This window comes from Sus scrofa, chromosome 6, assembly GCF_054392235.1.
Source record: "Sus scrofa isolate SSC_HxYL_T2T_F1_AM1 chromosome 6, Sscrofa_HxYL_maternal_Yorkshire_Landrace_v2.0, whole genome shotgun sequence".
Lineage (NCBI taxonomy): Eukaryota > Metazoa > Chordata > Mammalia > Artiodactyla > Suidae > Sus > Sus scrofa.
This window is the reverse complement of record NC_139388.1, coordinates 87931890-87946063: the sequence shown is the minus strand read 5'-3', so window position 1 is coordinate 87946063 and position 14174 is coordinate 87931890. Positions and strand designations below refer to the sequence as shown.

The 14174-nt window shown below is 51.8% G+C and overlaps 1 protein-coding gene across 17 annotated transcripts; it reads left to right on the top strand.

Moving 5' to 3' along the window:
* The first annotated feature begins 5295 nt into the window (after positions 1–5295).
* On the top strand, positions 5296–14130 carry SLC30A2 (solute carrier family 30 member 2). 17 transcript variants are annotated; one of them, XM_084958061.1, is made up of 11 exons: positions 5453–5671; positions 5880–6018; positions 6275–6479; positions 6903–7085; positions 7159–7376; positions 7946–8092; positions 8985–9138; positions 9731–9929; positions 10678–10783; positions 12190–12324; positions 12801–14130. In XM_084958061.1, exons 4-11 carry the CDS (start codon positions 7051–7053, stop codon positions 12944–12946), a joined length of 1140 nt encoding a protein of 379 aa, XP_084814187.1. In that variant the 5' UTR covers positions 5453–5671; positions 5880–6018; positions 6275–6479; positions 6903–7050; the 3' UTR covers positions 12947–14130.
* Positions 14131–14174: the final 44 nt, after the last annotated feature.

Below are 14174 nucleotides of genomic sequence, written 5' to 3'. Positions count from 1 at the left end.
CTTCAGTACTAACCATTAAGAAAACTTTGAAAAAGGAAGGGTTTATTACTTATAAGATCTAGAAATTACATAGCATCCCTGGGGCCATGTAATGAGTTCGAGGGTGGAGAGAGGGAGGGAGAAAGCATAGGCCTGGGGTTCTGCTTTTATTGGGGTCCAGGGTGGAGGCATAGGGTTTCAAAATTTCACTGAATTTAAAACATAAGAGCAAGAATTTAAAGTGGGGAAGAGAGAAAAAGCCGAGTGGCCCAAATGGTCAGTTAGCAAAATCAGCTAAGATCTCTAAAACAAAGGATCCTCAGTGGGGAGAGGCGGCCTGGTTCTTTATCTGGTGGTGTGTCTGGCAAAGTGTTTATTAGAGATAAAGTGGATGCCTCTTTTGAAACGGATCATCAAAGCTTAAGTTCAGGCACTTGCATAACAAAAATGGGGGAAAAAAAGCCCCAGAAACAGCCTGTTAGGGGTTACACTGGGCACACTGGAGCTGCCTACAGAGGCTCTGCTAGAGCCCAGATTCACTCCAGTAAAGGCCACGACAGCCACGAATGCTAGGGGATGAGGTGATGACCACAGCTGAAGTAGCATTCAGCCTCTCCATGAACAAGGGGATGAGGGGCTGGGATAGCAGTGCAGCTGAGTGAACCTGAGGTGCCATGTTAATTGGGTCTGGGACACCTTGGATTTAGAAATTTGAGGAACAGGCAGAGTCTGTCCCACTCTTTTTTTTTTTTTTTTTTTTTTTTTTTGGTGGTGCTTGCGGCATGTGGAAGATCTTGGACCAGGGATTGAACCTGAGCCACAGCAATGAAAACACCAGATCCTTAACCACTAGGCCATCAGAAAAATCCTGTCCCACATTTTGGCCATTCAGAACTCAGTAGCAACTTAAGAGCTCTGAGCAGTTCTGCCAGAAAGAAAGCTGTTTAACTTGAGACAAATTACTGCTCCATCAAGTTCATGGCGTTTGGAATACTGCCTGATCCTTAAAGCTCTTAATATTTTTGGGTGGATTGAATAACCCAGCACTTCCCAACTTATTCATTCAGTTGACATCCTCCAGAACTAGCATTCTGTGGAATTCACTTTATGGAAGTGTTTAAACCCTCATACCTCTACCCATTTTCACTTCTGGGAGTTTTTCCAAGACTAACTTAGTCTCTAACTTCAAATTTTTTGTTTGTTTTTTGTCTTTTTTTAGGGCCGCACCCAAGGCATATGGAGGTTACCAGGCTAGGGGTCTAATTGGAGCTGTAGCTGCTGGCCTACACCACAGCCACAGCAATAGCAGATCCGAGCCGTGTCTTTGACCTACACCACAGCTCACGGCAATGCTGGATTCTTAACCCACTGAGCGAGGCCAGGGATTGAACCTGCAACCTCATGGTTCGTGGTCGGATTCGTTTCTGCTGCACCACGACGGGAACTCCTTCTTTTTCTTCTTCTTCTTTTTTTTTTTTTGTCTAACTTTGAATTTTAGGGAATCAGATTTTTGCTTGCTTTCATTTCCAGTCCTTTCTCAAGTTCTGAGGCATTAAAATTGAAAAAAAAATGTGTGACATATTACATAAACACAAGTGCACAGAACTAATTTTAGAGGTTTTTTTTTTTTTTTTTTTTGTCTTTTTAGGCATATGGAGGTTCCCAGGCTAGGGGTCTAATCGGAGCTGCAGCTGCTGGCCTATGCCAGAACCATAGCAACTCGGGATCCAAGCCGCATCTGCGACCTACATCACAGCTCACGGCAACGCCAGATCCTTAACCCACTAAGCGAGGCCAGGGATCGAACCCACAACCTCATGGTTCCTAGTCGGATTCGTTAACCACTGGGCCACGACGGGAACTCCAATTTTAGAGTTAAATAATTGATTGTATAGTGAAATCCTGTGCTTCTATGAGCAGGTCAAGAAAAAGAACATTATATATTTTACAAAATTACTTTGCTGTACACCTGAAACACCTCAAATCAACTATATTTCGGAGTTCCCATTGTGTGGCTCAGTGGGTTAAGGATCCAACTGCAGCAGTTTGGGTCTTTACAGATGCACAGGTTCGATCCCCAGCCCTGCACAGTGGGTTAAGGATGCATAGTGTTGGCTACAGCTGAGGCATAGGTCGAAACTTAGGCTTGGATTCAATCCCTGGCTTGGGAACTTCTATATGCTTCTGGTGAGGCCATAACAGAAAGAAAGAAAGAAAGAAAGAAAGAAAGAAAGAAAGAAAGAAAGAAAGAAAAAGAACATTATCAGCCTCTAGAAGCCCTTTGTGTGCTTCCCTCCTCCTGCTTGGACATAGCCACTGTCCTGTCTTTTTTGACAAGCATGCACTTGTTTTTCTTTATAGTCCTAAAGTATCTTCCTAAAGGAGACTGAAGGAATTTGAGGCCAGAAAGGGAGAAATTTTCTCTCTCTCTATTTTTTTCTTTGTCTTTTTTTTTTAGGGCTGCACCCTTGGCATATGGAGGTTCCCAGGCTAGGGGTCTAATCAGAGCTATAGCTGCTAGCCTATACCACAGCCAGAGCAACACCAGATCTGAGCCATATCTTCGACCTACACCACAGCTCACAGCAACGCCAGATCCTTAACCCACTGAGCAAGGCCAGGGATAGAACCTGTGTCCTCATGGATGCTAGTCAGATTTGTTTATGCCAAGCCACAACAGGAACTCCCAGAGAGAAACTTTCATCGCCTTGAAATCGCAAGAATCAGTATTACAATCTGTCCACATTCTATCTCCAGATTTCTTCTCCAGGTTACTGATCACATAGGAGCCCAGTGTACCCATCTACTATTTTGTCAGTAATCAGAGGGAGGAGGGTGGGCAGTCAAGGCTCTGCAGTCAGAAATTTGAATTCCAGGGAGATATCTGTTCACTGCAAATAAGGGGATCTACTTTGCCACACAAAGGGGTCTTGCAAACCAAAACACTTAAAGAAATTTCCCCTTGGAGTTCCCGTCGTGGCACAGTGGTTAACGAATCCGACTAGGAACCATGAGGTTTCGGGTTCGGTCCCTGCCCTTGCTCAGTGGGTTAACGATCTGGCGTTGCCGTGAGCTGTGATGTAGGTTGCAGACGCGGCTCAGATCCTGTGTTGCTGTGGCTCTGGCGTAGGCCGGTGGCTACAGCTCCGATTGGACCCCTAGCCTGGGAACCTCCATATGCCGCGGAAGCGGCCCAAAGAAATAGCAAAAAGACAAAAAAAAAAAAAAAAAAAAAGAAATTTCCTTTAAGACTATGCTATAAGGAAACAGGCTTCCAAGAAGTTATTCCATGAATATTGACAGTTCCACAGGCTGCTGCATTATTATTACCAGAGGTTTACTTTTCCCTAATCTTTAATTCTGGAAAATTTCAAAATACAGAAAAGTAGTGGGAATAGTATAACAATACTACACACTCTCCACACTCATCACTCAGTTTCAGCAATTACTGACACACTCATTTCTTCTCCATCATTACCCCCTCCCTCTACTGGGGTTATTATAAGGAAAATCCCAAATCCCAGCTGTCATGTCCTTTTATCCTTTAATAGTTTATTTTTTTAGGGCTACACGTATATGGAAGTTCCCAGACTAGGGGTCAAATTGGAGCTGCACCTGCTCGCCTATACCAAAGCAGCAATGTAGAATCCGAGCCATGTCTATGACTACACCACAGCTAACAGCAATGTAGGATCCTCACCCCACTGAGCAGGGCCAGGGATCAAACCCACGTCCTCGTGAATACTAGTTGGATTCATTTCTGCTGGACCACAACAGGAACTCTTTTTTGAGTTTTTTTTTTTTTTTAATCTTTCAATACTTTAAATTTTTTGTTTGTTTGTTTGTTTTTTCTTTTTAGGGCTGCCCCCATAGCATATGCAGTTTCCCAGGCGAGGGGTCCAATCGGAGCTACAGTTGCTAGCTTATACCACAGCCACAGCCACACAGGATCTGAGTCGTGTCTGCGATCTACACCGCAGCTCATGGCAACACCAGATTCTTCAACACACTGAGCGAGGGGAGGAATCGAACCCTAGTCCTCATAGATACTACTTGGGTTTGTTAACTGCTGAGCCGCAACAGGAACTCCTAAATGTTCTTTTTAAAATCATAACCATTATACCATAAAAAACAAATAATATCTTCATAATAGTAAACATACAAGTTTTAAAAATATAGATTCCTAGACCCTCTCCCTAGACCTACAGAATCAGAACGTGGGTTTTGACAAATAAAAATGCACAACAAAAAATTTGTGAGTTAAGTTTTATTCTGAGGGCTACAGTCCCAGAAACAGCCTTTCAGATAGTTCTGAGGAAAGGCTCTGAAGAAGTAAAAGAGGAACTAAGATGTATACATAAACTTTCATTTTTTTTGCTGGGAAAAACATGTACTGGGTTAATCACAAGGAATAAATATTTCAAATTAATGATTTTAACTTTATGCTATGTATGGGAAGATGCAAGAATCTGGGATCATTGGAAATTTTGCGTTACATGATTTTAACTACCTAAGGGCTAGTATATCCAAAGCAAGAATACTCCTGTTTTTCTCCATCCTGAATTCCCCTCAGTGGGTGACTGCAGTAGCTAAAAGTTTGATCCTTGCAGAACTGGAAGGACAGGAAACATTTTTTGCCTTATAGGGGAATCTACATTTTTAGAATAAAATTGTTGAAGTCTATGAACTGCTAGATCATTCGCCGAGGACCTCCTGGCAATCTCTGACTGAGCCAGGTATAGAATACTAGTGGAGCAGTTTTTCAGTAAATCAAATGTTAACTGATCAGTCAAACCCTTACAAACTAACCTGGGAAAGTACTGATTTAAGGGAAATCTGTCATAAAAAAATTTTAGAGGAGATCAGGTGAATATCTGAGATGCTAAGAGTTTATGCAGAGGTCCTCAAAATTTACTGTGCAGAAAATCCCTGGGGAAAGTGTAAACATGCCCATTGCCAGGCTCCACACCGAGATTCAATTGGTCTGATGCAAGGATCTGGAACCTGCATTTTACACCTTCTCCAGGTAACGCTCATTCTGCTGGTTCTTAGACTATACAGGAAAGCCAGGAAGCCTGCGGTAAAGGTTTTCCACACAGTCCACAGTGAGTGGACAGGCACTCCGTGGGGACCCAATCTAGGTGGACATGCCGCTACCACCCTCACTCCTTGCACTTAATCTTCTAACAAGATGACTTCTGTCGGGAGACCCTGAAGGAGCCCCTTCTCGTCTTCATTGCTGTGGGCCAGGGGCTCGAACCCTATACTCTTGTCTCTGCGAAGGTCCATATCCAAGGCAAGGTCCCCAGCGCCCTTGATGAGGAGTGACTGGCTAGGGAGGTTGCCAACCCAAAGTTCTCTCTATTTAGAAGGCACCTATTAGAGGTCAGAGCTGAGGACAGAGGCCCCTGGGGGAGGGCGAAGCTTCAAGTGGGTGGGGCACCAAGCCTGCAGCAAGGGCTGGCCGGCTTCTGCCCGCGGCGGAACCCCTCGCAGGGCACCTTCCTGGGGCTCTTGTGAACTGCTTCGGGGCAGAGCAGGAAGGATGGTGTGGTGGTAGTGGTGTCAGTTCTGTCCAGATGGCAACTGCGGCTGAAGCGCGACACTCTCCATGTAGCGGTGGAGATAAAGCCGGCCACTCCAGACTCTAATCCGAGCGTGCAAGAGGGGAGGAACTGGCGCTTCTTCAGTGGTGAGGATGAGTCAATCAGTACCGACTGGTCTTAAGGAAGGGTACCGCCCCATACTGAGCGCAGGCATACCCCGCCCAGGAGCCCCCAGTCTGAGCGGAAGAACACGGGGGACCTCGAGCGTCTGGAGCCTGAGGGTGGAAAGCGATCTGGGGTTTCCTGAGGGAAAGACACAACCTCGGCATTCAGGAACCCTTATTCAAAGTTTAGGAGCCACATTCCTGGTCTCAGGGGACCCAAAACGGATTTCTACAAACTTCGGTGGGACCTGGCCAGACCCGCGCGGAGGAAGGTGGGCGCAGCCCAGTCCTAACTCAGAAACACCAGCAGAAGTGCTGAGCAGAGGCAGGTAGGCTTTCTGTCGCAAGCCAGGTGGGCTTCTTGGGCTCCAGAGGCGCAGGGGAACAGGTGCTAGGGGGCAGCGCCGGGGCCCTTTGCGGCCCGCCACCCCCTCCCCCTTCCCTGCGGGCTTTTGCGCACGACGCACCGTTTCACACGGGGTAGAGGGGCCCGGATAAAGCCAGCGGGCGCTAGGCGCGGCGGCAGGCGTTGTGGGGGCGACAGCGGTGGCGGGACGACCCTTCGGCTTCCCTCGCGCGACCCAGGCGGGAGCAGACTCGCGGCGGAGCCTGCGGGCGAGGGGCGCACGCGGCAGGGCTGCGGGAGCGGCAAGCCGGGCCCTCCCGGCAGGTGAGTGCGCGCCCCGGGGCCGTTCCGCGCGCAGCTTCCAAGGCGCACGCGGCTGGGCGCGCGGGGCCGCATGGAGGCCACCGAGAAGCTGCATCTGCTGAACGCCAGGCTGGGAGCCAGGTAAGGCGGGAGCCTGGGGAGGGGCGGAAATCTGAGTGGCATCAGACGCACCTCCTTTTGTGCTCTCCTGGCAGTGGATGGTTTTGGCGGCGGCTTGAATTGGGACCACAAAGGAGGAGGGGAGGGGTGGGGTGAAGGAAAGGGAAATGGAGCGTGGGCTGGGGGACTATCTCTCCCTCGCGGCTGAGCGCAGATCCTAACCCCTGAGGGTTAGTGGGGAGTGCGTGCCTGGAGCCCCCGCCCCTGGGCCGGCACTTTGCCCCAGGGCAGCTCGGCCCTGGGAGGCCCAGTGTCCCCTAGGGCTTAAGGTGGGGGCGGGAAAGGCGGTATCTTCTCTTCTCCCTGAGCCCAAGCTCTGTTCTTCGCGCTCGGCTGGACCGGCCCAGCCTCTTGGCCACCTTCCAAGGTCTTTGCCTCCTCCAGGCCCTGGGAGGGATGAAGGAAGGAGGAGGGAGCACCTGGGGCCGAGACTCCTGGACTGGTCATTCCTCAGCACCCCCTGCAAACAGGGGCTTCTGGTCACTCCTCCGAGAGTCTGTCGAGCTTAGAGTATTGTTAGCACTTCTTCCAAATGGGCACCTGGGAACTCCAAGGCCCCAAAGAGAGGTAAGACTGGAGTCAGCCCCCCCTTGCTCCCATCTCAGAGCTGAGTCTCTCCTCTCGCTTTCTCTCTGGACAGGTCTTACAGATCTCTGTGGCAGAATGGGGCTAGCTGGATCCCTCTGTCCTCACCTGACATGGACTTGCAGCCCATTGAGCTGGCTGCCAAGAGCAACCATTATTGTCATGCCCAGAAGGGCCCTGACAGTCCCTGGGACCCCAAGAAGAAGCAGGCCTGGCGCCAGCTCTGTGTGGCCGCTGCCTTCTGCCTGTTGTTCATGATTGGGGAAGTCATTGGTAAGGACTTTGGTGCTAATTAAATGAAGTGGGCACATGGATAGTCTGAATGATCCAAAAGGCCTTTCTCCTGGGTATTCCCATGCTGTTAATACCAGTAGTCCCATTTATTGAACGTTTACCATGCTAAGCCCTTTGTATGCCCACTGTCCCATGTAATCCTCACAGCAACCTTGTGCTGTCATATGGGTGCTGTCATTCTCTTTATCTCACACATGAGGACACTGAGGCACCATAAGGTCAAGTAACTTGCCCGAGATCACACACACCTAGTAGGTCAGGGAAGACCTGCAGGCCTAGAAGGAAAGAGCATTTACCGAGTGCCTCCTATGCTTTCTAGGTCCAATTTGAACTCCGTTTTCACATTTACCCTCTAAAGAGGTTTTGCTAATCCCACTTCCCAGATAGTAGAAGTTGAGGCTCAGAGAAAGTAAGTCACTTGCTCATGGTTATATAGCTAATGTCTTTCTCCAGAGCTCATGGTTTCCCTGGTACACACACACTCTGGGAAGCTGGCTCTTTAGGGGAGGTGATAAGAACCCTTCATCCTCCTGGCCCTGCCCCTCTAGGTGGGTACCTAGCTCATAGCCTGGCGATCATGACAGATGCAGCCCACCTGCTTACTGACTTTGCCAGCATGCTCATCAGCCTCTTCTCCCTCTGGATGTCCTCCCGGCCAGCCACCAAGACCATGAATTTCGGCTGGCAGCGAGCTGGTGAGGGCCCTGGTTAGGTTGGGGATGGAATTGGAAGAGGAGATACATTATGACATGCATTCTTAGGAGGGTGCAGTGGGTGGAACTTGGGTGGGGGAAGAGAATGTCAACCTTGGCTTCTGGCTTTTGGGAGCTCCCAGTCTGATGGGGGAGCCCTGGTCCCCTGTTCTCTGGGAACTCCCACCCTGCATGGAAGGAGACTCCACCTTCCTAGGAACTGAGGTGGCCAGACTTTAAGAATAAACAACTGTGGGAATTGCCATCGTGGCTCAGCAGAAATGAATCTGACTAGCATCTATGAGGATGCAGGTTCCATCCCTGGCCTTGCTCAGTGGGTCAAGGATCTGGCATTGCCATGAGCTGTGGTGTAGGTTGAAGGTGCAGCTCAGATCCCGTGTTGCTGTGGCTGTGGTGTAGGCAGGCAGCTGTAGCTCTGCTTCGAGCCCTACCCTGTGAACCTCTATAAGCCATGAGTATGGCTCTAAAAAGACAAAAAAAAAAAAAAGAAGAAGAAGAAGAAATGACTGTGGCACTGACTCTGCATATAACTCTGGGGAGGAGGGAAAGGTCAGCAAAGGCTTCTGAAATTAATCTCTGGGCTGCAGATGGCCCAGCCTCTGTTCCTCAGAAGCCTCACTTTGCCAGCTGGGCAACAGGTTTCTGTTTTAATGGGTCAGCTTCAATAGAGAGGACTGACCCTGCTGACTTCTTGGGTTTCTTCTCGTGCGGGCATTCTCAGATGTAGGAGTAGTGGGGTAAGGTGCAGCCCCACCAGCCAGACCTCCAGCAGAGCCTGATCGGACCCAGGCCTGGACTTTGGGGAGGGGGAGGGGGCTCCTCAGCCTTAGGACCGCACTCTGAGATGGCTCCTGGGGGTCGGGTTTTTCCTCAGAGATCCTGGGCGCCCTGCTCTCTGTGCTGTCCATCTGGGTCGTGACTGGGGTACTGGTGTACCTGGCGGTCGAACGGCTGATCTCCGGGAACTATGAGATCGTGGGGGGCACCATGCTGATCACGTCGGGCTGTGCTGTGGTCGTGAACATCATGTGAGTGTGGCCTCGGTTCCCCGTGAGTCCTCCCTCCTCCCACTTGTCACACACGTACCTGCCTGTCAGTGAATAAGCAAAGAGGCTTCATACCTGCCATGCGGAGGGGCGAGTGTAGTTCTTGCAGGAGCAGGTGTCCCTAGGGGCAGAATTTGAGTCCTTTCTCAAGGTGATGTGCCTGAAATCCACCTCTGAGAGGCAGGATGCACAGAGCATGGGGGTCTCTGTTGGTTTTCTCTCTCCCTTGTTCAGTGGCCTCGGACAAGCCACTTTCCTCTCTAGGCCTCAGCATCACCATCTGTGCAAAGGCGGGAGGAACTAGAGGAACCCTGTGTGCTCTCCTGGTCTGAGGTTTGGCACTGGGACATCTCTGTGCCCAGATTCAGCCTGGCATTGGATGGCAGGCACTCTGGACTGAGGCCACTTGAATCAGGCTCCTCATGTAGCCAAAGGGAACATGTGGTCTGGGGGTGGGGGGTTGGGATTTTTACTCCACGGGGAGGCCACTCCTAATAGGTGGCCTCTGCCTGGCTGAGTGAAGTCTTTATCTGCTACCTCAGTGAATCCCTTGAACTTGTCTCCACTTCCATAGAATGGGGTTTATCCTTCACCAGTCCGGCCATGGCCACGGGCACAGCCACGGCCATGGGCATGGCCATGACCATGGGCACAGTGACAGCGCCAGCCAGCATCAGGAGAATCCCAGCGTCCGAGCTGCCTTTATCCACGTGATTGGAGACTTTTTGCAGAGCTTGGGCGTTTTGGTGGCTGCCTACATTTTATACTTCAAGGTCAGAGCTGGGGACAGGAGGAAGTGGGCTGGGTGAGGAAAGGAGTGTAGCTCATCTGGGGGCTCCTCTCTGCACAGGACCCTTTCCAGATTCTAGCTCCTTCCCAGCTCTGGACAAAGGGGTGGGAGAGGGAGAGAACCATTTACCCAACACCCACTAAGTGTCAGCACTTCTGATCTTGACACCCACCCTGAAGGGGAGATGGTGGTGTTTTCTGCAGCTCAGAAAGGCTCAGGGACTTGCACAGCATCACCCAGCTGGTAAGTTGTGGAGCCAGATTCAAACCCAGGACTGTGTGTGCTTCCCAAGCCGGGACTTGCCCATCTCACAGAGGTAGTGTGGTGTAGTGGAAAGAGCCAGGCATTGTGTTGGAAGTCTGCTCCACCCCTTGCTAGCTGTGTAATGTAGAGTGAGTCTGTTGCTCTAACTGAGCCTCTCTTTCTCCATCTATAAGCTGGGGATGTTGGACCCGATGGTGTGTAGATTCCATTTAACTCTGTCCATGCCTCTGCCCCTTGGGCCAGGAGGGGTGGGAAGGTATGTGCCTTATCCTGAACCGTGGTCTGTCCTGCCTGTCCCTCTGGACATGGAATGAAAGGTGGAGAACTGGGAGGCAGGGCCAGGGCAAGGCTCATGCCCACCCTGCAGAGAAAGCCCTTCTACCCGATTTAATGCTGGGTGGGAGGGGAGAAGGGAGGCGGAGGTGTTGGGTGGTGAGGCCCAGCTCTGCCTTCCCCTTTTCCTGTAGCCCGAGTACAAGTATATAGACCCCATCTGCACCTTCCTCTTCTCTGTCCTCGTCCTGGGGACAACGTTGACCATCCTGAGAGATGTGATCGTGGTGCTGATGGAAGGTAACCTGGGCTTGGGGCTCCTTTTTTGCTCTTGGCTCTCAAGCTCTAAGTCGTGTGTGTGTGTGTGTGTGTGTGTGTGTGTGTGTGTGTGTGTGTGTTGGGAGGGGTGCCCAGCATATTGGTGGGGGGCCATGGGCTGGAGCCTGGCATGGGCTGGAGAACCTCCCAGAGTCCCAGGCTGATCTTGGCACTGAGCAGGGCCCTGGGGTGTGGTTGTTCCTGGAAATGTCCTGAATCGTCCTTTCCTTTCCTCTTGTCCCCAGGGTGCCTCCTCCCTGCTGGGATGTGTCCTCCCTGCCTAGTTAGGGGACTTCCGGGTGGTGTCTGTAGCATCTGGCACTCTAGCCCTTCCTTCCTCATATGCTTTCTTTTTTTTTTTTTTTTTTTTATTTTTTTGTCTTTTTGCTATTTCTTTGGGCCTCTCCCGCGGCATATGGAGGTTCCCAGGCGAGGGGTCGAATCGGAGCTGTAGCCACTGGCCTACGCCAGAGCTATAGCAACACAGGATCCAAGCCGAGTCTGCAACCTACACCACAGCTCACGGCAACGCCGGATTGTTAACCCATTGAGCAAGGGCAGGGACCGAACCCGCAACCTCATGGTTCCTAGTTGGATTCGTTAACCACTGCGCCACGACGGGAACTCCCTCATACGCTTTCTTAGTCTCCGTTTGCCTTCCCTTTGTGGGGGGTGAAGATGATGCTTCTCAATGCACAGAGGGCTGGCCAGACTAGGGGTCAGAAAAAGACAGTCGGTGTTGGACAGAACCACTGAGTCCACTCCACCCAGAGCATCCTTTCTGTGGCTCCTGCCTCCTGAGAACAAGGAAGGGCTTTGAGGGGTGCTTGGTGGTGGTAAATGGGCTGCCCCGAGTTCACACTTATTCACCCAGCTTTCTTGTGCTCCAAGGTCATAGGTCTCTATGTGGTCAGAGTCCATCTGGCTCAGTTTGAGGTCAGCAGGAGTGTCTGGCTGCAGGTCAGGGCTTTTTCTCCAAGAGTGTGATTGACCCAGATAAGAGTGTAATCCTGCCCCATGGGGGTGCAGGGATCCCCAGGTTGCCTTCTTTCCATTAAAAGTTTTTTTTGTTTTTTTTAATTGAGCATATACTGTGGGGCCCAGGCACTCTTCCAGGCGCTGAGGAGAGGGTAGTAAGCCAGATGTCCTGATCTCATAGTGTTTCCATCTTGGGAGACAGCAAGAAACTAACAAATACGATAATTTCCCACAGCGTTAAGTGTGAAGAGGAAACTCCGACAGGGAGATGTAATGGGGACCGTTTGGGAGGTGGGGCAGCTTCGGGTCTGCTGGCCGATGAGGTCTGAGTGAGAAGACGTTTAAGCAGCAGGAGCCGGTGGGGGTGGGAGGGAGCTGGTTCCTTCAGCCCCTGTCCCTGCTGTCCTCAGGGACCCCCAAGGGCGTGGACTTCACAGCTGTGCGGGATCTGCTGCTGTCGGTGGAGGGGGTGGAAGCCTTGCACAACCTGCATATCTGGGCGCTGACCGTGGCCCAGCCTGTCCTGTCTGTGCACATTGCCATCGGTGAGTGGTGGGGATCCTGGGGGTGGGTGAGGGGGAGAGGCAGCTGGTGGCCTGGGCCATCCCTCAAGGGTCCAGATGATCCCAGATGCTTGCAGTGCCCCTGCATTGGACTTGACCCTAGGCTGAGTACTTGGCATACATGATTTCATTTGATCATCACAGTCCAATGTACAGATGAGGAAACGGAGGGTGGTGGTGGGGGTAAAGTCACTTGGCCAGGCTTTTACAGCTCGTAAGAGGCAGAGGGGCTTCCTAGCCTTAAAGCCAACGCTTTTCCTGCTCTTTAAGGGTTGTGCCAGGTATGGAAACCAGAGGGTGGCCTGGAGTGAGTCTAAAGGTTTCTTGATGTCCGTGCTTCCCCATCTTGTTCTGCTAAGGGGTAGGATATGAGACTTGGGCTCCTAATCATTCCTAAGGGCCCACCAGTGAATAACGTTTTTCTGCTGCCTCCCCCTGTGTGTCCTCTTGGCCCCCAGCTCGGAACACAGATGCCCAGGCTGTGCTGAAGGCAGCCAGTGCCTGCCTGCAGGGGAAGTTCCACTTCCACACTGTGACCATCCAGATCGAGGACTACTCTGAGGACATGAAGGACTGTCAGTCATGCCAGGGCCCCTCGGCCTGACCGCCTGGCCAGGCACCACCTGGAGCATGGACAGGCCTGCAGATGGCCGGACAGAGTGTCCCCCAGGCTGAGCCAGGACTCCGCCTAGCCTGACTCTGTTATAAATCGGGTGCCTCTCCTGATCGCCACTCCACGTTCAGGGTGGAGGAGCCTTGTCCCGCTCCAGGAATGGGCTCTTCCTCTGCCTCCCATAACTGCCTACAGCCAGCCCCAGGATGGGAACTCGGCAGGTGTAGAACTAGTGTGACCCGGCACCCTCAGCTCCTGGCAGGGCAGAGTCTGGGCCGCATCCTCAGCCCATGCTGGCCTACCAGCAGCCTCTGGAAAGGCAGTGAAGCATAGTGAGGGGTCAGTGTCCCCTCACCTACCCACCTCATTTCCCATTTTCAGTCTGTCTGGCCTTTTGCCTTGGGAACCTGTAAGGAAGCTCTGGAACAAAGCCCCTTCCCTGTGCCTCTAGCAATACGGTTTAACGAGGCCAGTGGGGGGTTGGGGAGCTGGGAGGACCCTGCACAGCTATACAGGTCACCCCCGCCCACCCCTGTCCCCGAGATGAGGAGCCAGAGGGCATCTAAGGCTGACCTGTGCCTTAGTCACTTCAGCTGTGAGCTAAATCTTTCTTTTCCTGGACGGAGGGGGCTTCCAAGTTTGTAAGGACCTGCTGGTCCTCTTGCCTCATTCCCCCAGTCCAGGAAGCTCTGCCAACACCAAGGTGACAGGATGAGTGGGGGTGGGCAGAGATTTCAGCTTAGGTCCCGATTTAACAGCTGCACAGCCCCCGAGGCCACTTCTCTTGCCCAGATAGTGGCCGGGGGTGGGGGGTGGGGGTCAAGGAGTCTGACATCCAATATGGTTAGACCATCTCTGTTGCTAGTACGGCCTAGCCTGCTCAGAACTTGAGGATGGAGGACAAAGAGGGTACGACCAGGACAGGAGGCCCTGGCTTCCTGGGGTGCGTGTGAAGATTCCTGAATTAGGGGATGGCTTGTATTTACAAGATGGTGAAGGTGGGGGTAACCTGCCCCCCGTCTCACAGAGGAGGCAGCACGCCCAGTCATCGGGTGGCCCTGATCTAGTGGTCTCTGCCCTCAGGCAAGTCAGAGCTGCTCTCTGAGAACTGAGAACCTTGACACCTACCTCACAGGGTTGTTGTGAGGGCTGGAGCCAAAGTCCGCTAAGCACCTGGTGGTTGTGGAAGAGTGGTTATTTTTCATCACCATTCTGGAAG

What these genes read in the sequence shown, in the direction of transcription:
- SLC30A2 (XM_084958057.1), top strand. Translation starts at nt 6,430, where the DNA reads ATGGAGGCCACCGAGAAGCTGCATCTGCTGAACGCCAGGCTGGGAGCC. An exon ending in AACGCCAGGCTGGGAGCCAG is followed by an intron (nt 6,480 to 7,158) that starts GTAAGGCGGGAG and finishes CTCTCTGGACAG; the next exon opens with GTCTTACAGATCTCTGTGGC. An exon ending in GATCGTGGTGCTGATGGAAG is followed by an intron (nt 10,784 to 12,189) that starts GTAACCTGGGCT and finishes TGCTGTCCTCAG; the next exon opens with GGACCCCCAAGGGCGTGGAC.